General features: G+C 49.8%; 3 protein-coding genes across 7 annotated transcripts; 2 read left to right on the forward strand and 1 right to left on the reverse strand.

Moving 5' to 3' along the window:
* Window positions 1-5233: 5233 nt before the first annotated feature.
* On the forward strand, window positions 5234-8819 carry tmem19 (transmembrane protein 19). The gene is made up of 8 exons (XM_086022609.1): window positions 5234-5430; window positions 6421-6568; window positions 7246-7359; window positions 7446-7583; window positions 7651-7727; window positions 7975-8152; window positions 8230-8439; window positions 8514-8819. Exons 2-8 carry the CDS (start codon window positions 6436-6438, stop codon window positions 8672-8674), a joined length of 1011 nt encoding a protein of 336 aa, XP_085878735.1. The 5' UTR covers window positions 5234-5430; window positions 6421-6435; the 3' UTR covers window positions 8675-8819.
* Window positions 8820-9101: 282 nt separating this feature from the next.
* On the reverse strand, window positions 9102-15144 carry rab3ip (RAB3A interacting protein (rabin3)). Of its 5 annotated transcripts, none has more exons than XM_086022605.1 (12): window positions 15061-15144; window positions 13060-13182; window positions 12703-12872; window positions 12380-12551; window positions 11934-12029; window positions 11622-11699; window positions 11339-11542; window positions 11136-11264; window positions 10912-11024; window positions 10728-10827; window positions 10560-10629; window positions 9102-10277 (listed from the first exon to the last, which is right to left on the reverse strand). In XM_086022605.1, the coding sequence occupies exons 2-12, from the start codon at window positions 13150-13152 to the stop codon at window positions 10195-10197; spliced, it is 1308 nt and encodes a 435-aa protein (XP_085878731.1). In that variant the 5' UTR covers window positions 13153-13182; window positions 15061-15144; the 3' UTR covers window positions 9102-10194. The 5 variants fall into 5 exon arrangements, with proteins under 5 accessions (XP_085878731.1, XP_085878728.1, XP_085878729.1 ...); XM_086022602.1 differs by lacking the exon at window positions 15061-15144 and adding an exon at window positions 14518-14678; XM_086022603.1 differs by lacking the exon at window positions 15061-15144 and adding an exon at window positions 14479-14662.
* A 41-nt stretch (window positions 15145-15185) lies between these two features.
* Window positions 15186-20240, forward strand: proser2 (proline and serine rich 2). The gene is made up of 4 exons (XM_086022598.1): window positions 15186-15329; window positions 16528-16715; window positions 17523-17832; window positions 17912-20240. Exons 2-4 carry the CDS (start codon window positions 16611-16613, stop codon window positions 19306-19308), a joined length of 1812 nt encoding a protein of 603 aa, XP_085878724.1. The 5' UTR covers window positions 15186-15329; window positions 16528-16610; the 3' UTR covers window positions 19309-20240.
* The last annotated feature ends 118 nt before the right edge of the window (window positions 20241-20358 follow it).

The following is a 20358-nucleotide window of genomic DNA, read 5'->3' on the forward strand; positions in this document are numbered from 1 at the left end:
TCGTCACAAATGGAGTCATACATTTGAAATTATAAGTAATTCTATACTTTTATTTCTATTATGTTTATTTATTCATTGATGTATTTATTCATTTTGATTTATTCATGATGTCATCCATTAATTTGTGGGTGCATGAATTCTTTTTTTTTCCCCGATTTTTTTTCATTGCCATCTTATATCATTTGCCCGCGAATGAGGTCGCATAAATGTACAATATTTATCATATGATATTCCATCTGTTGGCGCCAGTACTTTTGCTGTCTGTCATTTATTTTGAAGATCGAACCAGGAAACTACACTTTGACCGTGCCACTTGGCAGACATCTTTCGCTCACATTTTATTGTCATAAAAGGGCATTCAAAGAATATGTCAAACACGGGCAAACTTTCAGAGCGCCTGTGCAACTTGGACTTGAACTCAGTTCATTCTGATCAGGATATTCCCGACGCCTTTTCTCTCTGTGAGCGTTTCGGTGCAGTGGAGGCCTGGCCTGGCCGCTGCTGTCAAAGCCACTTAAGCGTGCAGCGGCCCCTGCTGCTAATTGGGGGCGTCCTTGGGGGGCACCCACACAATGCAGGCTTTGTTGTTGGGGATTTAGTTTGAGGAGAAATCTTGTTTCCCAACTCCTGAAAGTTGTGGGCAGGGCCAAAGAAGACTCCGTTTTGTTATCAACACACGGGCGTGTTTTGGGAACACGGAATGGAGTATTTCTTTTCTTCCTCCATGCACGTCTCAACAGACAGAGTTCAAAAGGTCAACGGGAGGACCCGAGTCGAGATATTGACCTGACCTTAATCTAAATCTAACCTGTTGAAAGTGTATGTGGTGTAAATGAGAGGCAAGGAAACTGCTGGCCTGGTTGGGGAAATGCATCACTCGCTGCTGCTTTTGTCTGAAAATGACTTCTCGGGCCTCATTAGAACACTGCCCCCAGCACAGGTGTGTGTGTGCTCGTGTGAGCAAGGCGTCACTCATGAATGATGCATGAGCATGTAAATGAGATGGACCGCTTCCTCCTCGCTAAACTCTCCATCGTTTGTCCTCTCACACATGTCGTCCTTCAGCTGGCCTGCCAAACAAAATGTGGGGAATGGTTGAATTTGAAGACTTCATGAGATGTGTGAAATGCAGCCGCAGTCCGTCCGTGTTTGAGGGGTTCTGGCTGGTTCCGGGGGGGGGGTCCTCAAGTCGCGGGCAGGCTGCTACCATGAAGACTCGGCCTCTGCATTAACATCCCAAAAGTCATCAAGTACATGTTTATCATTTGTGTTGAGAGGAATATTAACGACCATTCCGTTGTTTGACATTGGCTGGCGACCAATCCAGGGTGTAGCCTGCTACGGATAGACCCCAATGAGGATAAACACGACTAAAAATGGAGTGACGTCAACGTGTTCCTCTCAGCCGTGCACAGTTGGTGTGGTGGTTGCCATGGATACTGCAAATATGATATTCACATGACGGGACGACCAATGATGAATTTACCTTCTGACTTGATGCTGCAGATGCTCTTCCTCATCATCTTCATCATCGAAGTGACGCTGACGAGCATGTCGCACCGTCGACATCCATGACGTCATCATTAACTCCGCCGACGACTTAAACCAAATTAAATGCAGTCGAAGCTAAAATTGTTATTTTCGCTACATCGTTTGTTCGCCCACTACACTGTATAAAAATGGGTGAATTACTCAATTTTTATGCATTACAGTACAGTGGACTACTCGGGCGGGCGCATATTTACAACTTGACGGAATCCATCAGCTGGGGGAATTTCTGTAATAAATTCCGAATGAACAAATAACAGCGTAAAATCGAAACGCTCTTCACTAAATTAATACCAACAAAGAACTTTGTCGATTTATATTAACGATACTTTCACTTTGTTTCCGTCGACATTTTGTCCGTGCAGGCTCAGACTTGATTCCCTTGTCACTACTTCCGCCTTGTGGCGCAAACGCTTACTACAGGTCGACGCAGCATCTTTAAAAATACACCAAAATCATTTGGAAGTTTCAGAGATTTGCCTCAAAATTATTCACAGACAAATGCAGTCTTTCAATTCATCGAGCTTTGGGTCAGGTGAGATTGAGGGGAACAGTAAAAGACGTGTCTCACGTCGTGACTCAAGTGCAACTTTGACCTGAAGACTCAAAAGTGCCTTCAAAAAAACCTAACTGCTGCTAGGACCGCCCCTAGCTCCGCCCAAATTTCCGAATGCACCAATCACGGTGCGGCCTAAATTTGCATAACCAATCAGAATACAGCAATTTGCCTAGAGCCAGCCACCTTGCCAATCTGACCAATCAGAACGCTCTAAATTTGCATGGCCGCGCCCACCTTTTGACCAATCACAGCCTTTTATCCACATTGCTCCACCCACTTCCAGACCCACCAGCAAATCAGAAAACCTTATTCCAGCCTTGCCCCACCCGCTTTCCAGTATATTCCTCAGCTCCCCCCCCCCCAAAAAAAATTTGGTAAGTGGTCACTTACACCGCTAACATTCCACGTGGACTGACACTCAAACCTTACAAATAACCCCTCCACCCCACCGGTGTTTACTCCCGCTAAATTCATGATGTCATCCATCAGGAGAGAGTTTGCAAAGTCAACTTGGTTTGAAATTGAAGACGAACATGACAATTGCTTGAAAAAAGCACACGAGCGTCTTTTGTCTGTTTCAGTCACAAACAGCCGCAAATGTTTCGTTTCAAGATGCTTTGTCGGTAAAGGCAACTTTGCTGGGAGGTTGAGAAGCGTCTCGTCTCGTGGGTGGGGGTGGGGGTGGGGATGGGGGGGACTTCGGTGGGTCGCTACTGGTCCGACGTACAGGCCTGGAGCCTTCACCTGCATCACACAACGAAACATGATGAAATCAAATTTAATAATAACGATTAATTCTATTGGGGAGCAAAAATGGGAAGACCCCCCCCAAGAGGGGTCAACTTTTGTCTCTTGAAAATCTTTGTGATAACGTTCCAATTCTTAGGTGGCGATTTGTTTTTATTAGCTGAGAGCTATAACCATAAAAAAAAAAAAAAAAAGAGAGAAATAAAATGTTGACATATTTCACAGTTTGTAGTCAACCTACATAATATGACTTTTCCACAATAGTCAAATTTATAGCGGTTCAGCGAAACACTATCCAGGGAAAGAGCACACATTTAGTGACAATATTAGGATGTAAAAACCGGTAGTGCAATTGTAGCGTGGAGAGACGTTGGATGCGGAGTGACACCAACCTTATCTGGACTGTGACTCCCAATGTGTCTATAGTTGCATTGGAAAGTGATTTAAAGTCTTTTACCGATAGAAAGTACAGCATGAGGACCGCTCCGTTGGCCCCGAGTCATGTCCCTTAAAAGTTGACTTCCCGCATCTGCGAAGTGAGGTTACGTCACCGTGGGCCTACATCGTCTCCCTCGGGCCTTCCCAGAACCCGCAGCCTGGATTGACAAACTGATAGGGTAGCAAACAACTCATGTTTTTGTGTTTTTAGCTAACCCATTTAGAACAACAAGACGACTCGCTCTCATGGCGTGACTGATTTTGCCGAGCTCGGGTTTAAAATTCCTCTCTGCATTAATCCGCGTGTGAAATCAATGTACTTAATGTTGAACAATTAACTCGGATTTAGATAACGTGATTTTTATTTTTAACAAGTTAGAATTTTATTGGGGTTTTTTTTTTTCCCCGCCCCGCCCCCTTCCTTCCTGGAAAAGCTCCATCCATGAACAGAGGTTGCTTTTCAACAGGCTGCCCTGCTTGTTGTGCGGTCGGATTGCGAAACTGTTCGTGTCGATGAAGACGACAATGGCGACGAGTGTCACAATCGCAACTTTCCCATCAAACCCGACAGACACTTCTAATCATGTCAACTGCGTCCAAGTTTGTCAGTTTATTTGATGCTTCTTGGCAAAGACTGTGTGGAAAAATCCGTTTTTTTGTTTGGGGGGTGGGAGCGAGATTTGAGATTTGACTTGTGCGCTCAAAGGCCAGACGTCGGGTTTCATGAAGTTTCGTGTCGCACGTTAATGTGTTCGAAAGGATCACTTCAATCTTGAAGTTTGTATCAAAACGCCTCCCTTTTTCTCATGCCATTGCCACTTTTCTGCTTCACATGGTGCGGCAAAACGGAAGGGCGCATACACAAAGGTGGATGTTGACCCCTTTTCGCTCACCGTGCTATGTTTTGGGTGTGGAGCAAGAGTGTGAAAAGCAAGTCCCACGCCGGAGGCGCACCGTCCGGAACGACAAAGTGGAATCACGAAGAAGTGTCGAACAAACAAAGTCAGTGTTGCAGTCAATGGGGCAACTCTTTTGGCTTTTGCCCGTTGGGGTCAGAACAGGGATGGGCCTGCCAACCGCACTCACCACAACTTGCACTGCAATTAGAAGAGGAGGCGAGCATCCGACTCATAGTCGGGACTGGACGTGAAGATGCTCCTTCCACATGCGGAGCAAAACGAGAACAACAACATTGTCCGCTTCTCGCTGTTTGCGGCAATCCATCCTGGAAAAAACACATGGACAACTGTTTGTTATTGCCTTTTCGACGCAAAAAGTACACTCTAATGGAGGTGAGTAATAAAAAAAAGTAGCATGTGTGTATTTTATTTAGAGTGCCTAAAGTCTGAAAACAGAGGAACAATATTTTTTGACATTCACAGATTTGAAATAACACCAATAGAGTTATCATCCGTTCTTTGGATCACAAATGAAAGTGAATACGGAAATCATATTTAAGATGTTGCTAACACTGTATTCCAATCAGAATTTTTTTTTTTTTTTTAACTGCACACAGGCTGCTGAAGTGAGCGATCACGTTCACACGCATGACTAAATGTGCAGAAACTAAATGTTTTAAATGGAAATTAAAAAAAAAAGTCATGCAGGTACTGGTTGCCATTTGGAATGTGAAAAGCAGCATGCAGAGCCGGAGGGAAAGGTGCACAATTTCTGGTCATGATTGTGGAACGTGCGCAACGAACCAATCATCCACCGTGCAGTCCTCTTCCTACATGGCACAAACAAACCGGCAAACTGCAACAAAATTCAACTACATAAAACAGAGATATTTTTAAATGGTTTAAAGTGTTTTCAATCATAGTGAACGGGTAGATGTCATTTGTTTTAAGGGGAATTTCGGTTCTCTCTTTATTTTTATTATTATTTATTTCCGGTTCTGTCCCTTTAAAATTTTCTTTTATTTTAGTGTCGGCGGAAGTCCCGCCTCTTGTTTTCCGGTCAGGTGTTCCGCTTTTACAGTGTCCGCCTGACAGTTGGTTTTATGCGTGTCACGTTTGACATTAAGATCCCATTTTCGTTTGTTTTGGTTCGCTCACACGTTCGGAGCTCAAGTTTTTTGCTGCTTGATGTTGGGTGTCGAGGGCGAATAAATGTGACGATGGATTCTGTCAAGTGTGGTGAGTGAAGCACAAGCTCATTCAAGTCATCGTTTGTTTTGATGATACTTGTTTTCATATGTTAGATGGCAGTATTCTATTAATACGATTGATACAAAGTTCAAGTTTGGGGGGTGGCGGACCTAGAAAATGCGCGTTGAAATGGAGGTGCAATAAACAGAAAAATGTGCGTTTTCGAGGCGTTGCTTGTGTGAAGAAACTCTTCCAAGCGGACTTTTTTTTTTGTTCGAGTGCCGCCCTTTGAGTAAAATGTGGGCATGCCGGGCGGTTATAACGTTATTTATAACGTATCGTAAGGTTGCTACAACAGGGGAGCGGATCGGCCGGGCACAACCCACTCACGCAGAAATAAATGCGACTTGAAAGAAAAACAAGCCAAACGAGAGCAGATCCGACCAAATTAGAGCAAACCCGACCACTTAAGTGCAAGAAAAGAATCCGTCATGGTCGCTCAGAGGGGGCGTGGCTCTGACATGGACTCACAAAGCATCTCTGTGCTGTCAGAATTTGGATTGGAATTTCGAACACGGGGTTTGATTGTGTGTGATCTTACATTAAAAATCTAAAGTTAGGTGGCAAAAATACCACAAGATTGTATCTGTGTTATCTTTGTTTGATTTCGAATCGCTGACACCTTTTTGTGTACCATGAAAAAGTAGAGATGAAACTAGGTCAGGGAAAAGTCAACAAACCTTTTCACGCAAGATCTTTTTGGGGGATAAAAAGTCCCGTTAGCAAGTCAAATTTAAGCTCAATCTTGTGGTATTTTTGTGCCATCCGAGTTTGCATGTGAGTGGGAGATGTAGAACTGTGACGTCGAATTGAGGAGAAAAAAACCAACAAAAAAAACCCACCTCAGATGAGCCACTTCCAACCAAGCGCCCGTGATCAATATTTGACATCGTCGTTTTTTGTGCCTTCTGCGAATGTGGCGGCGCGCTCCCGCCCGCCTACAGCCTTTGACGCCGGAAGAGTTTTGTTTTGTTGCAGAGCACAGCGTACGAGATGAGCTTTGAGGCGGGCGGCGCTCCCATGAAGGACACCTTGAAGATGATGAGCGACATGATCCTGCTGTGCGCCGCTTTGGCGCTTTCCCTCTTCTTCTGGACGCTTTCCCTCACCCTCAGCGCATATTCCGGTCAGTCGCCAAGTTGACTGACAACGTCACGCCCAACTCACTGTCGTGCTTTCCTTTTGGTTTTTTTGCGCCCTGCGCTTTGAGAAGCGACTTTACGGATGGGTCATCGGGCCGAAAAACAATAGGCTACGATGCAAAGTTGTGCAACAGGCCTTAAAGCGATTGCTCATGCCTTGATTGGCCGGGGGCGGAGCACAAAAAGCCTTTAAGCAAATGCGAAAAGAAGGACATCGAATCAGTTGAGGCGCTTATTTTCCTGGAATACCGCTGCAGCCGTCACAGGGTCATGTGAACCTCAGAAGCGTGAGACAAACTTCAGGAAAAAAAAAAAAAAAAACACTCAAGTACACTGGGACCTTGTGCTACTTACGAGGTTTTCCACTTTGTGCTGCGAGCGAGCTGAAGATCAACCAAAAAAAAAGGGGGAATTAAGCTACTGTGATGCCCTTGCAAATGGGCAAGGAGAGCCACAGTCACCCGTTATTGAATGGGACAAACAATCCAACTCACAAATAAATCAAAACACTCACATGGAGCCACACTGAATTCATTGTAGCCCAAACGCGAAAACGGTGCGTGCAGAGTCCTCGGACAGTCAAAAATCATTTGGATTTTTGCACTTATTTGTACTTAAAAAAAAATCACTACTCACTGACCGAGTGTGCGTGTTCACGCAGGGTCTCTGCAGCCCGTGTCGCCATGGCGATGGCTCTTCTCCATCCTGGTCCCGGTGGTGCTGACCATCCGAGCCCTGAAAAGACGCAGCCTGGATACGTCGGGGGCGCTCGGGGGTAAGGCGGCGGCGGCGGCGTTGCGTCGCTCCCACTGGCCTTCTTTGCACTCTGCGACGTGACCACTTTGGATGTTGTCCCGTCAGCACTTTTTGTGGGCTTCGTGCTGACCATGGCCAACTTCAGCTTCTTCACGTCGCTGCTGGCCTTCTTTGTCACCTCGTCCAAACTGACGCGCTGGGGCGCGGCGCAGAAGAAGAAGATGGACGCCGACTACAAGGAAGGTGGGAAACGGCCGCCGTCGCGTGCGCCCGCTGGCCGCGTTCTTACGTGGCGGGCGTTTTGTCTCAGGGGGCCAGCGAAACTGGGTGCAGGTGTTCTGTAACGGCGGCGTCCCCACGCAGCTGGCGCTGCTCTACATGATCGAGGTGAGTGCCGGCCGAAAACGAGCACACAATCGCAAGTGTGCAATGGCCGTTCCTGGTGCGAGCGCGGGGGGCCAAAACCGTACAAATGGCCACTCTGACGCTCTACACCTGAGATGCCACTAGATGGCGCCAATGTATAGAAGCACATCTGCCTTTTGAGTTTGAATTCCAATTTAAAATTCGAGCGTGAGAATTGAAGCGTTGACCTTGTTGAGTGAGAGCGTGCGGCTCCTTTCGGGGTGGGCAGGTGGGCCCCGGCGAGATGCCCATCGACTTCGGCCGGCAGTACACGGCGTCGTGGATGTGCCTGTCGCTGCTGGGGGCGCTGGCGTGCAGCGCCGGCGACACCTGGGCCTCCGAGGTGGGGCCCGTCCTCAGCCCGTCGCGGCCCAGGCTCATCACCACCTGGCAGGAGGTCCCTGAAGGTGAGGCCGACGACACAACTAAAGTTCCACAGGGTCAACACGGCCAAATGAACCCGCGGGAACTTTGCTTGCGGCAGGAACCAACGGCGGCGTGACTCACGTGGGCCTGGTGTCCAGCTTCCTGGGAGGTCTGGCAGTGGGCGGGGCTTACTTGGCCTCGCAGGTGCTGTTCGTCAGCCATCTGCAGCAGTGCGCCCCCCAGTGGCCGGTGGTGCTGTACGGGGGCGCGGCCGGCCTGCTGGGCTCCCTCCTGGACTCCCTCCTGGGAGCAAGCGTGCAGTACTCGGGTACGGAAGCGCGCGTCTGAAGGAAAAAACGAAAGGCGTCACGTCACGGGTTGTGTTGCTGTGTGTGCGGGCAGGTTTCGACACCAGCGTCGGGAAGGTGGTGAGCTACGAGTCGCCCACCACGCACTGGATCAGCGGCAGACCCATCCTGGACAACAACGCCGTCAACCTCTTCTCGTCCGTCCTGGTGGCGCTGGTCCTGCCCGGCATGGCCTGGGGCGTGTGGCCGCACTAGGGAGACATTTTCTTGACCGCAACAAAAAAAACAAAAAAAAAAAAAACATCCTCCAGTCTAGGCGGAGACGGGGCAAAACAGACATCGTTACATTTTGTACTTCATTTGTGCTCTTTTGTGGAAATAAAGCAAGCGGCAAAGCGCAGATGGGCTTCGTGAATGACACCGGACGGCAAAACGTCTACAAAACAGCCATCTTGACATACATGTCCAGTTTGCTCCGTGAGCGTGCTCGCAACTCAAAAACGACGTCAACTTTGCCCACAGAAATGCCGTGTCTACAATATTGTACTTTGTGAAAACAATCAAAGAATTTAAACGTGTTGTGCATCACGATAACTTCATTCCACTTCCTTCTGGCGTACGCGACTTGGCCACCGGGGGGCGGCAGTCACGCAGAAACTGAGTAGACGGACCGGAGGCGCTATTGTTTGCTTTTTCATTTGTTTATTTCATCGTGAGAGAAAAGGCACTAAACCAAAGTGGGAGACGGGTGAGTGACGTTGACTTTGAATGACAGAGAAAGAGAGAGAGACAAAGTCACGTTCACTTGAGCAAATGGAAAGTTTACAGTCACACACACAGAAAAACAAGGTCAAGGGGGACGAAGAAAAAAAAAACACGTTGCAAACGTCCTTCAGAGTGTTTGGTGGCTTAGCGTTCGTTGTCCGTCGTTATAAATACATGAACAGATAAATGAACATTTTCCCCAAAATGACAAGGAGATGATCGCTGCACCAGCCCGAGTCAGTCTTTCAAATCAAGTTTTTTCAAAGTTGGAGTCGCAATTATGCAGCACAACCCGCGTTGCAAAATGACGGCAAGTTTCCAAGTTGGAAATTTTCAAGTGTGCAAAGTTGCTTCAAAAGCTTCAAAGCTCTTTCATTAAATTCACTGAAAGTAAATTGAATTTTTTTTCACAAAAGGTATTGAAATAGTTATTTTTATACATATTGTATCATTATAATAATGCTTATACATTATTAAAACTAATTGAAAATTTGAAGTTGACAGGAAAGGTCAAGATATTGTAGTTGTGGAAAAATTGTTGGACTAAAGCTAGCAAGCAGCTTCCCTAGCCATGCCCTCGCACGTGGGCAAGGAGCGCCATTGGTAATTGCTTCTATTTCTGCTTGATTATTGTGCCTTTGCATCAATTTAGCCTCAATTCCAATGGAAAGTTTCCAACCTGGAAAACTTTTTCCAAAATAACCGCACCCAACTCGCCAGGGAAAATGAGCGGAAATTCACGAGAAATGTTCCACTCTCTGCAACCCCGAACACAGGTGCAAGTGCTGCTGTCACTTTGAATTAAAAAAAAAAAAGATCGGAAATGCTGTCACTCGGTCATATAAACTCTTTTTTTTTTTTTTTTTTTTTTTTTAAGGGGGAGGACGAAATGAAATGTGAACGAAACGGTTGCGGAGTGTTTGGTGCGCTGACAAATATACGCCGAACACCGGACCGGGTTGATCCCGAACCACTTTGGAGGTCAGGCTGGGGTGGGGGGCGCCAATCAGTCACAGGTTGTCTTTAAAGTAGCCCAGCTTGGCCAAGGACATCTCGCGGCGCAGCTGCATCACCTCCCAGAACATCTGTTCCGCTACACACAAACACACGCACACACACACACAAGCTGGTGTGATGTCATCGCTCCTCTCGCGAGTGTCACGCAAACAGCAATCCATCAAGCCAGCATGTATCGTGTTCATATTGTCGTTATTTTGAAATAGTAGGGCCAGGCAATGATATGACGGAGATAAATTGTGCGTTGACTGCAATGATTGTCTGCATGCGCATCTACTGGATCACGTGCGCGACCCCAGTCGACCTTTTTCTGCTCCACTTTGCCTTGCGATTTTCCCGCCATTGTGTCGCTTCTTACCATCCTGCTGCTTGACGAGCCCCTGGTGGATGTAACGAATGTAGGTGAAGAAATTACACACCGCCGTGATCTGACACACAAACGAGCCAAACAGCCGGAGTCACTTTGCGTTTGGGAGGCAGGCCGAAGCGGCCTTCGCTTGGAGCGCCCGCGCGTCATCGTACTCACTCGGTATCGGCAGTACGGGGACACGAAGTAATAGTTGGACGAGTCCCCAAACTTGATTCTGTGCTTGCAGCTTTTGGTCTGGCCGCTCAGGGCGCACTTCCTGTGGCGCACAAACAAACGTCCAATTGGGCGCCAAAGTCGGACGACGAGGAAAGCCGGCTCGTGCGCGCGCGCGCGGTCTCACTTTGGTCCGCCGCACTCGACGGCCGAGGCTTTGACGACGGGCAGTGGCTGGAAGCCCACCGGCTCCACGCTGAGCGTGTTCCGCTCCACCGATTCCAAGATGGACGAACCCAGCTGGGGAGGGGAGGGGAGGGGAGGGACGAGAAGAAAGAAAAGAGAAAACCAAGTCAAGCGGGAAGAGTTGCGTTGGGCACGGCTGGATTGCCGCCATCGTTTTGTGGCCACCTCGCTCTTGCTGAAGGTGAGGCACGGGTAGATGTCCTCGCGGTAAACCCGTTCCAGGAAGCAGCAGCGACGGTCCAGCGTGGGCTCCTCCTTCCACGCCTTGAACTCGGTGAACAGCTGCGCGTCCGCCTGCGACCACAAGACGGCGTGAGGCGGAGCGGGCGAGGCGGAGCGAGCGAGGCCGGCGGCGGTGGCGCCGGCACCTCTCGGCACTCTCGCACGATGGGCTGCGTGGCCGACGGGTCGGCCTGCGTCCCCAAGATGGCCGAGGAGGTGCTCTTGTTCCTGCTGTGGCCCTTCCGGAAGGCCGCCTTCCCGCCCACGTTGGGGAGCTCGCCCACGGGCGACGTGGGCGACGACAGCACCAGCGTCTTCAGGGCCTGCACCTCCGCCTGCAGGACGTCAATCTGAGCCGCGAGAGGACAAGGTCAAAGCGGGGGGGGGGGCGGCAAGGTGGCGGCGCCATCTCGGGGGGGGGGTCCGCACCTTGCCCAGCGCTTCCTTCAGCTGCTTCTCGGCGTTGGCCTGCTTGACGTTGGCCTCCCTCACCATCTTGTGGGCCTCCTGAAACGTCACCAGCGACACACGCGTCACCACGAGCGCGGGCGTTCCGTGTGAAAGAACGCACACGGACAAAAAGGAAAAAAAAAAAAAAAAAAAAAAAAGGCGTCCGCCGAGTGCATGGCGTGAGAGCGAGAAGAAGAACACTCCAAGGGCAAAGACAAATTGCCCTCGTGTGCCAACTTGTTGTCAGAGGAGGAAGTGGGCGGGGGGAAGGCGGAGGGGGCGGGCACCGACCTGGAAGAGGCTGGCGGTCAGCTCCTCCAGCTCCTGGCCCAGCTGATCTCGCACTTTTGACAACCTCTCACACTCCTCATCCTTCAACAGCAGCTCCTTGCGCACGCGCACGCGCGAGACAACATGCGGCCCATCGGGAGCAAATCAAAACATGACAAAACATGACAACAAAGACATGAAGAAGAAACAAACCCCCCCCCCCAAAAAAAAAACTTAAATTGCAACCTCAATGACATCAAAATCAAATCAAGTATGGAAAATGGCTCGGGAGCTACGTCACGCGCATCAAACGTGACAAAGAAAATGATCAGTGACAAGCAAAAATCGGAATGTGCATCAACAAAATCAGATGGGATGTGGAAAATGGAAAATGACACACACACACACGCCTGCACACAATTCCGGCGGGCCAGCGTTCGAGCGATCTGGAGCGCGTGCGCGGTTACCCTCTGCGCTTTGGCCAGCTCGTCCTTGAGCCGCTCGTATCCTTTCTCTCGCACCTCCATGACCGACGGGCTGCGGAGTCGCGAAAAACTCTCGCTCAGGGCGCCGCACTCGTCGCCGTCGTCGCCCGACAGGAAGTTGCCCTCGGCAGCGTCCGCCTCCGGGCCCTGCGCGCTGGACGCGACAGATGGGCAATGTGACATTCTGCTCTCGTTTGAGCTCCACGCTTGTTCTTTTTTTTTTTTTTCAGCACAAGCAAAAGGCAAAAAGTGGAGAAAGCGGGCGCGGGCCGCGGGGCGCGGGGCGCGGGGCGCGGGGCACTCACCTGCCATTGCGGGCGTGCGCCGGCGTGGAGTAGACGGGCCGCGTGGGGAGCTGGTCGGCCCGCAGCGACGAGCGCAGGCCGGGGGGCGGCGCCCCCAGCGAGTGCGTGCGGTACAGCGACGTGGGCGGCGTGCCGCGGCAGGCGGGGGCGGGGCGCTGCTCCGCTTGGTTCTGCGGCCACAACAGCAGCGCGCACGCGTCAAGCCTCGGCTCCTTCTCCGACGCGTTTGCACACTTTGCAATGGTACATGTTCTACAACGCGTTAGGTTGTTTTCATCTTGGCTTTGCAGCCGTGCGCGCGCGTGTACATTCGTGCGCGGGAAAACGAGGAGGCCACAAAGGTCGGCCCGTGGCTACCTGCAGCAGGTCGGGCGTGGTGGGCGAGGCCAGGTTGACCTCGTGGAAGCCTTCCAGGGTTTCGGCGTTAGCGGGAGCGCTGCTGCGGGCCATGGCGGCTGCTGCCGCGGTTCATCCTTCACACTGAACGTTAGCACGGAAAACAAACAAGCTCAGCGGCAAATTGCAACGGCGTCCGATTAGCCAGGACACGGCGCAGGCTAGCACATGGCGCTCAAGACACACGTCGATACACGCTCAGCGGCCTTCCACGGGACATGATGCCTTTGATGGATTCTGGCTCGCTCCATCGCCATGGAGACGAGTCCTCCAGAACCCGCGGTAACCTGACACCGCAAAGGATGCTGGGTAGGGGTCCGGTTACTGGGTCACGTGACGTGGAGGGAGGCTTTCTAGCTGCCATCCAGAGGCAAAACAAAGTGCGACTGGCTACATTGATTCTACAGGCTGGGACGAAAGTAGCAACAAACGCCTTTCAAATGACTTTTTTTTTTTTTTCCCCCGAATCATTCAAGTAAAGGAGAAAGTAGATTCTCAAGCAGTATTGGACATGTACGCAAGGAAGGGACGAAAGCAGAAAATGTATTTGAAGCAAAAGAAGGAAGGAAGGTGCCCAGAAAAAGCTGTCTGACTGGAGGAAACGGCATGAAAGAAACAGAGGTTTAAGCAAAGGCGGGATGGATGTTAGGATGCAAAAATAAAAAGAAAGAAAATGCGCCAGGACGAAACTGTCAATGCAATGAAATTCGGTTTTCTTTGACAAAGTGCCTCTCGCCTCCCACTTGAGCAGCTAATCACCTGGCAAACAACACACACCCGCCAGCCACTTCACCAACACGATCGTGAGACCATTTTGCCATCTACTTGAAAGAAGGCATTGTCAAAAAATCGGTCTTTGCATCCAAATTCCCTGGCAGACAGTTAGCTGCGCGTCATATGACAGGCTGGTCGGAGTCACCTGAACGCACCAGATAAACAAGCCTTGAGCTAGATAATAGGCTACATGATTGATTTGGTATCATTGCGTTTTTATTGTTGTTTTGATCTTGCACAGTGTTCTTGAGCTCCTCCGAATGCGCATATAAAAAAAAAATGTATTCTTAGATCCGGCTTAGCTCGCGGCTAACAGTTAAGCTCCGAGCTAACATGCTAATAATTCCACACTATGACTGCTAACGTCAATTGGCGAATGTGCTCAACGCAAACAAATGAATGACGCATTCGCCTTTATTCGACGGGCGGTTTGAGGAGTTCTTATGTAGTCGGAATGAAGTGGGGGGAAAAGAAAACAACACCGACGAAAACGTCGCGCAAACACTTTAGCTATCAAACTGCAACAGACGGTTGCCTGTCCGATAATGGACGCATGCACCCCATTTAGCTCGTCAGCTAACTGTCGAAGCGGTGTCTTCTTGTCACCTCTCTTTCCTGTTGCGGTGGAAGTGGCAGTGCACTCACCGGACCCGTGCGTGGACAGAAGCCAGGCGTCGGGCCGCCTCCTCCCAGGAATTCCAAGCCGACAAACGACGCTCGCTGACGGCGGAGCGCTCGTTGACGCAGCCCGGTGCAAATAACTCCGGGAGTGGTGCGTTCAATGAGAGCTCGGACAGCAGCGACACGCCGTAAAGACGCGTTTTTTGGTCTGTTTTTTTGCTTTTCAGACGAAATATGGTGACTGATTTCGAGAAATCTAGTAATCAGGCCACTTACAGTTCCCCCATATTTATTAAATACTGTACTTATAAAATGTTATATGAGGTGTAGCCATGAAAAATATGCTGCACCTTATTTTCTTTTGCTTTGTTAATTTGTTTCTATATCATTAAAACGAGTGTTTAATGTGCGAATATTGCTTTCATGAAAAGTATCTCTGACTGCACCCTCAGTGAAGTCTCCATTTTCTCCACAGGATGGCGCTACATGCCAAGCGACCAACGATTTCAAATAGTTTTCGGGATGCTTTATGGCAGAATAAAGGAAGTCATAGGACGTATTACACACCTGAGAACAAAAAAGAAACATTTCCTCGATGTTTCCCCAAAACCACAAGTTGGCTCGACTTCCTCCACGCACGCGCACGTCGGTCACACGCATGCGCCCGGCTGCAAGGGGCGGGGCTTGTCGTATTGTTGGCCCGTCTTAAGTTGGCGCGTCATCCAGTCAAGGTGGAGTCAGCAGGCGACAACACAAGTGGGACCTTTTCGCAGAAAAAAAAATCTATTTCTGTCTGGCAAGACATTTACACGAGGATGGATCTTACACATTTGAAGGTAAATTCTCTTTCACCTCTGGACTCTGATTTGTATCCACCTTGCTTCCTTTTTCCCACAGCCATGTTGATGTAAATCAAACTTTCAAATGATTTTGTTTAAAATAGCCTGCTTTTGTCATTTCTAACTTCAGTTCTTTAAATACATCAGTTCAATAATACAGTATTTGCAACATTTTGGGTGTACCGTGTCACTTTTGACTCATTTGAATTCCTTCATATTCACTGTATTGAATCCTACAATTTGTGACTAAAATGTGTTTGATCCTAGACTCAATACTTTATTTTTTTTTTGTAATGTCTTGTAGATAACATGCATCATATTTTAGGACAAGTGAGAAATTTCATGTGGTATTCTTGACATTTGAGCGTGTTCACCTAAAAGAGTAGTAAAACTGAACAAAGCTTCAATCAAACCTATTTGGCCAGTAGTTTATCTAAAAAAAAAAAAAAAAAAAAAAAAAAAGTTTACTATTTGAAAACATTTCATTCCACTCACTCACTCCACTACCCAGCATCGATTTGCATGGAGAGATCTTAGGTAATGCCCATGACCGTTTTGTGTGTGTTGTCAACGCTAACCGAGCCATCAACATATTTACACAAGGTGAAGCGGGTCGCAGGAACATAAATGTATGCACGCCGCTGATAGATTGACTCTGACGAATGTGCCAGTCCCAGACAGCAACGTTGAAATGGAGCAGAAGCAGCACACAATGGTGATGATGACAATGAGAATAAGAATAACAGTAAGTCGCCTTTGATGACGTGATGAGTGAGCGATAAAGTCAAAGTGATGTTTTCCAGAGGAATGCGCAGCCGTGTAGTTTCGGGCTGAGGAGCCTTGTTGCGCTTCCAGATGAACAGGTCCGCCCGGCGCCGCCGCGTTGTTGCTTCACGAGTCATTCCAGCGCCACCTTGGCTTAGGAGTTTCCTTTGATCCGTGACCAAGCCCGTAACTCAATTTACTCCAATCTCATCCCTCGTATGCAACTTTGATTGGCGCGCTTGTGAAGGTGGTGACTGATCCCGCTCACAACATTCTTGCGTAATGTACAATAAAAGTGGCAAACGGGGTCACTGGTACTTCCGCGAGGACAGACCGGCAGAGATTCTTGATCCACCTCGTGAGGGAAATTGGATGATGCGAAACCACACAGTTCTCCGTCTCACTTTTGATCTTGATATCTCCTCTTCAGACCGAGGCCAAGCGATGACCCGCTGACTCGTCGGCGCAAGGAGCAGACATGATTCCTCTTCCGTCCTAGTGCCGCCCGCAGAGATGTCCAAGGCCCGGCCGAGCGCTTCCGCCCTCATCCTGGACATGGCCAGCAATCAGCGGCGCTCCCGAGTCAACGGCGCGTTGGATCGGAGCGCCAGGCTGCGGGTCAGTACGACTGACTGAAAAACTACCTTGCATCATTCCGCGACCCGAATTAAAAATAAAAAACAACAACATTCAATCAGTCGCGGTCATGGTTAAAGCTCCTCGGTCCATGTCACTGCTGTCCCTGTGTCTCCCCCCCCCCCCCTTGTAAATTCTCAATCAATCAAGTTAAGTACAGATACCTGAGAAATTGATCATGAACAAGTTTACCCGACATTTCTTCACTTGAAGATGAATTGCGAGTCTCTGGCTGGAGGAACAGGTTTGGACACAAGACTGCACTGACGCAATCATGGCAACAACAATTGTTGTTGTTCCTTCCTCTCCTGTCCGTAGCTTATCCAAACTGCAAACACGTTTACAGTAAAGCCGCACAGGGAACAGGGACCGAATGCAAGTAAACGCGAATGGGTGAATTTGTGGATCACAAACGGGGAAAGCGCACGGGTACCTCCGCTCAGGCTGTCACTCAGGTCCCTGTTCCAGAGGAGCCTTGTTCTGGTCTCCTATTGTCCAAACAATAATTGCGTCAGGCGATCTGCGGGTGATTCAGGCTGTTTACACAAAACATGCAGTTGTGCTAATCACACCTGCTCGACAACCCTCACACGCCTCAGGGACCACATCCATTAGCAACACACGAGGCCGCCCCAACCAGTTCCGCCTCACTCCTGTTCGGGTGCCGAGCCACATCTCGGTGACACCGTCGCAGACGACGGACGCGCGCGGTGCCTCGCGCGTTGATCTCCTGCCGGTTTCGGTCAAAGACGTCGCTGACGACGAGTCGCTTTTTGTTGACCTGCGCAGGATGAAGACACTCTGCGCTTTCTGAGCCCGGAGGAGAAGGAGTGCCTCCAGTTTTTTGAGGAGACCATCGGATCACTGGAGAACAGCCTCGAGGAGGACGAGCTCAGGGCCGGACTCGTCAAGTCTCCAGCAAGCGGAAGCCTTCTTGCCCACGAGATGGATGGACCGCCTGGCACGCCAGATCTCTACACCGTACACAGTTTAACAACCAGACGCCTCAGTGCTAAAGACCAGGATATTATAGACTTGGTGCGCCCGGACCCGGACATGATGCTTGCCAAATTGCCGGTCTTCAAGCCTGCCAGTCCAGGTACTGCATCATATAAATACTATGCGCAGTAAAATCAATTCAAATTGAGCCTTAGCATCTTGAATTTTGTTCTGTTCAGATTTCCAGAAAACGACAATCAACCCCGAGAGCCACTTTGAGATCAAACCGAGACTGGACCACTCTGTCGGCTATGAGCCCGCGGAAGATCAGCCCTACCACCCAGCGGGCTCCGTCCCCACCCCGGCCCTCATTGCCAAGAAGATAGCCGAGAACCAGGCAGCGGGCCCACCCAGCACTTCGGCTTTACTCCACCGCCGGCGCAGCCAGGAGGATGACAAGTCACCGGGCCTCGGCGGGGATCCCCCCACGAAGCAGGGCCCTCCGACCTTCGCCAAGCCCACCAGATACCCGGCCAACATCAGCATGATTCTTGGCAACAAAGACCTCCAGAATCAGCCAGTACCCAATGTGAACCTCCATGACAGGCGGGCGCTGATGCTCTCGAATCTAACAGGAGCACCGCAGGCTCTCTTGCAGGAGGATGTCAAGCCCAATTTGGTGCACAAGTTGCAAAATACCCCCGCCCGCAGTGTTTCCTTCAAGGACCCCACACCTGAGAAAACCAGGATGGAAGCACTGTCCAAGCTGGGCTTGGCCAGAAACCGAGCCGTGACCGGGGGGATGCTCGTCCACGATACTGTTGACAGCAGGGCAAGTCCTACCCCAAGTAGAGAGACCGGTGTCGCTAGTACTTTGGAGATCAAGGTTCGCCGAACAGAGGCCAGCGTCTATGCGCCGGACTCCAAGGTCCCACCATCGCCACAAAGCCACACGTCTGCCAAAGAGCCAGAGACTCTGCCTTTCGAGTCCCCCAGGAGCTTGGACCACGTAAGGCCTCCGGTGAGCCCAACTCAGCTGGAGAATACCTTGCCGGCTTCGCCTCAGTCAGACGTCATTTCGCCAGAACTGAACAGTTTTGGGGGTAAATCCATTGTGGTCGCTCCAGGTCCCTCGAAGAACGAACCTGTGACGCCTCCGACAAGCTCTGAAGCCAAAGTTCTTCCTCCCACGCTGGCGAACCCCAGTGAGTTCAACAGCTACGGAGGAAAGTCCAAAGTCCTGAACCCCGCAACCAGGGCCATGACCAGGAGCCACCTTCCCGACATCCTCAGCTCCCACATTGACGTGAATCAAAACTTGCCTGTCAAACCCCAGCCCCGACCTGCCAAGCTCAACAGTTACGGGGGTAAGAGCCGGACCATCAACCCCTCTATCGGGGTACAGCGCCCTGCGGACAGTCCAACCGGGGCTTTGAAAGGGACACCTCCGACGCCGGCACCGAGGAACCCTCAGACCTCGCATCACATTGCGGGCAGTGCGGGTGCGACAGATGTCAAGCAGAGAGGCCCCATGTTTCGCCCCCAAGGTATCACCGTGCAGTTTTCGGGTCGGAATGCGACCGAGGAATCTCGCAAGCAGGCACTGAAGAAACTTGGACTGCTTAAAGAGTCATGATGTACTTTGGCAACGTTCCTCCTGGCGGACCTTTCGTGGAAGGTTTTCATGCCTCTCCAAAAGGTTAAGGTGTGGCCGCAGAGTCCTAGTTACTCGGAGAAGACGGACCTGCACAGCCAGTTCTCCTTTCTTGGCAGTCGAAAAACTGCTGTCGGGACTGTTATGATGATACATTTGCTTATGTTTGCAAAGGGAACCTCTATTTTTACTGCTCTGTTTACCGACTCTTGTTCTTTTTCGCCAGCGGCTTTCGGGAAAGAGCAAAGGTCTGAGTGCTTTTTCTTTAGAGAACAGAAGAACTCGCGTTTTTGTCAAGTGATTGGGGAGCAAGTATATGTGGTTGTAGGGCTAAAAGGTTGTTTTGTTTTTTTTTAGATTATGTGACCGGAGGTTATTTTTACTCAGCGGACCAGCCTCCTACACTAACCACAAACTTTGGAATGTTTTTTTTGTTGTTGTTTTTTTTCACGCTGCAGAAGGAATATTTTCGACCGCAACTTTCTGCAGGGAGGACAAAGGCATTGTGCTGAGCAAAAGCACTTCGGGCACACAGTCTATAAATGTCTTTCCATTGCTCCGTATCCTGGCTGATTGGCAGTTCATTGCCGATTGTATGCCAATCCATATTTATGTACGCGGGTGTGTTTTTCAGACTCCGGCCCCTGTAGTTTAGCTACAGTAACTAATGAAGTATATTTTGAATGATATCACATGGTTCCACAGTCTTACTGCTGTGGGGGGAAAAAAAGAAAATCTTCATCTTGTGAATGTTGTTTACAGACTCCGGTTTTCTCTGTAGGGCACCTACAGTTCCTATGAAGTGTCTCCTCTACTGTACTGGATCAGCAAAGAGTTCAACCAACAACAAAAATCATGTCGAAACACAAGATGTTGTTGAATGTACGTGGCGATCAATAAAGCGAATCATGCCACTCCTTTGTGACTATTAGTTCTTTGGAGTGCCTGAGGAATGTAAAGAATGAGCTGGCGCTGTTCAATGATTGGCTGCGCCGGTGGAATATTTCACCAGCCCTGGATGTGAAAGATCCA

The sequence above is a fragment of the Filicampus tigris genome, chromosome 22 (assembly GCF_054856515.1).
Source record: "Filicampus tigris isolate MCC_2025a chromosome 22, RoL_Ftig_1.0, whole genome shotgun sequence".
NCBI classification, from domain to species: Eukaryota; Metazoa; Chordata; class Actinopteri; order Syngnathiformes; family Syngnathidae; genus Filicampus; species Filicampus tigris.

Excerpts from the sequence above, each read along its gene's own strand:
- rab3ip (XM_086022605.1), bottom strand. The coding sequence starts at position 13,152 with ATGGCCCGCAGCAGCGCTCCCGCTAACGCCGAAACCCTGGAAGGCTTC. Across the intron at positions 12,552-12,702 it reads GCGCACGCCCGCAATGGCAG|CGCGCAGGGCCCGGAGGCGG; the intron begins GTGAGTGCCCCG and ends TGTCGCGTCCAG. Across the intron at positions 11,265-11,338 it reads TCGTGCGAGAGTGCCGAGAG|GCGGACGCGCAGCTGTTCAC; the intron begins GTGCCGGCGCCA and ends TTGTGGTCGCAG.
- tmem19 (XM_086022609.1), top strand. The coding sequence starts at position 6,436 with ATGAGCTTTGAGGCGGGCGGCGCTCCCATGAAGGACACCTTGAAGATG. Across the intron at positions 7,360-7,445 it reads TACGTCGGGGGCGCTCGGGG|CACTTTTTGTGGGCTTCGTG; the intron begins GTAAGGCGGCGG and ends TTGTCCCGTCAG. Across the intron at positions 8,440-8,513 it reads AGCAAGCGTGCAGTACTCGG|GTTTCGACACCAGCGTCGGG; the intron begins GTACGGAAGCGC and ends GTGTGCGGGCAG.
- proser2 (XM_086022598.1), top strand. The coding sequence starts at position 16,611 with ATGTCCAAGGCCCGGCCGAGCGCTTCCGCCCTCATCCTGGACATGGCC. Across the intron at positions 16,716-17,522 it reads ATCGGAGCGCCAGGCTGCGG|GATGAAGACACTCTGCGCTT; the intron begins GTCAGTACGACT and ends TGACCTGCGCAG. Across the intron at positions 17,833-17,911 it reads CTTCAAGCCTGCCAGTCCAG|ATTTCCAGAAAACGACAATC; the intron begins GTACTGCATCAT and ends TGTTCTGTTCAG.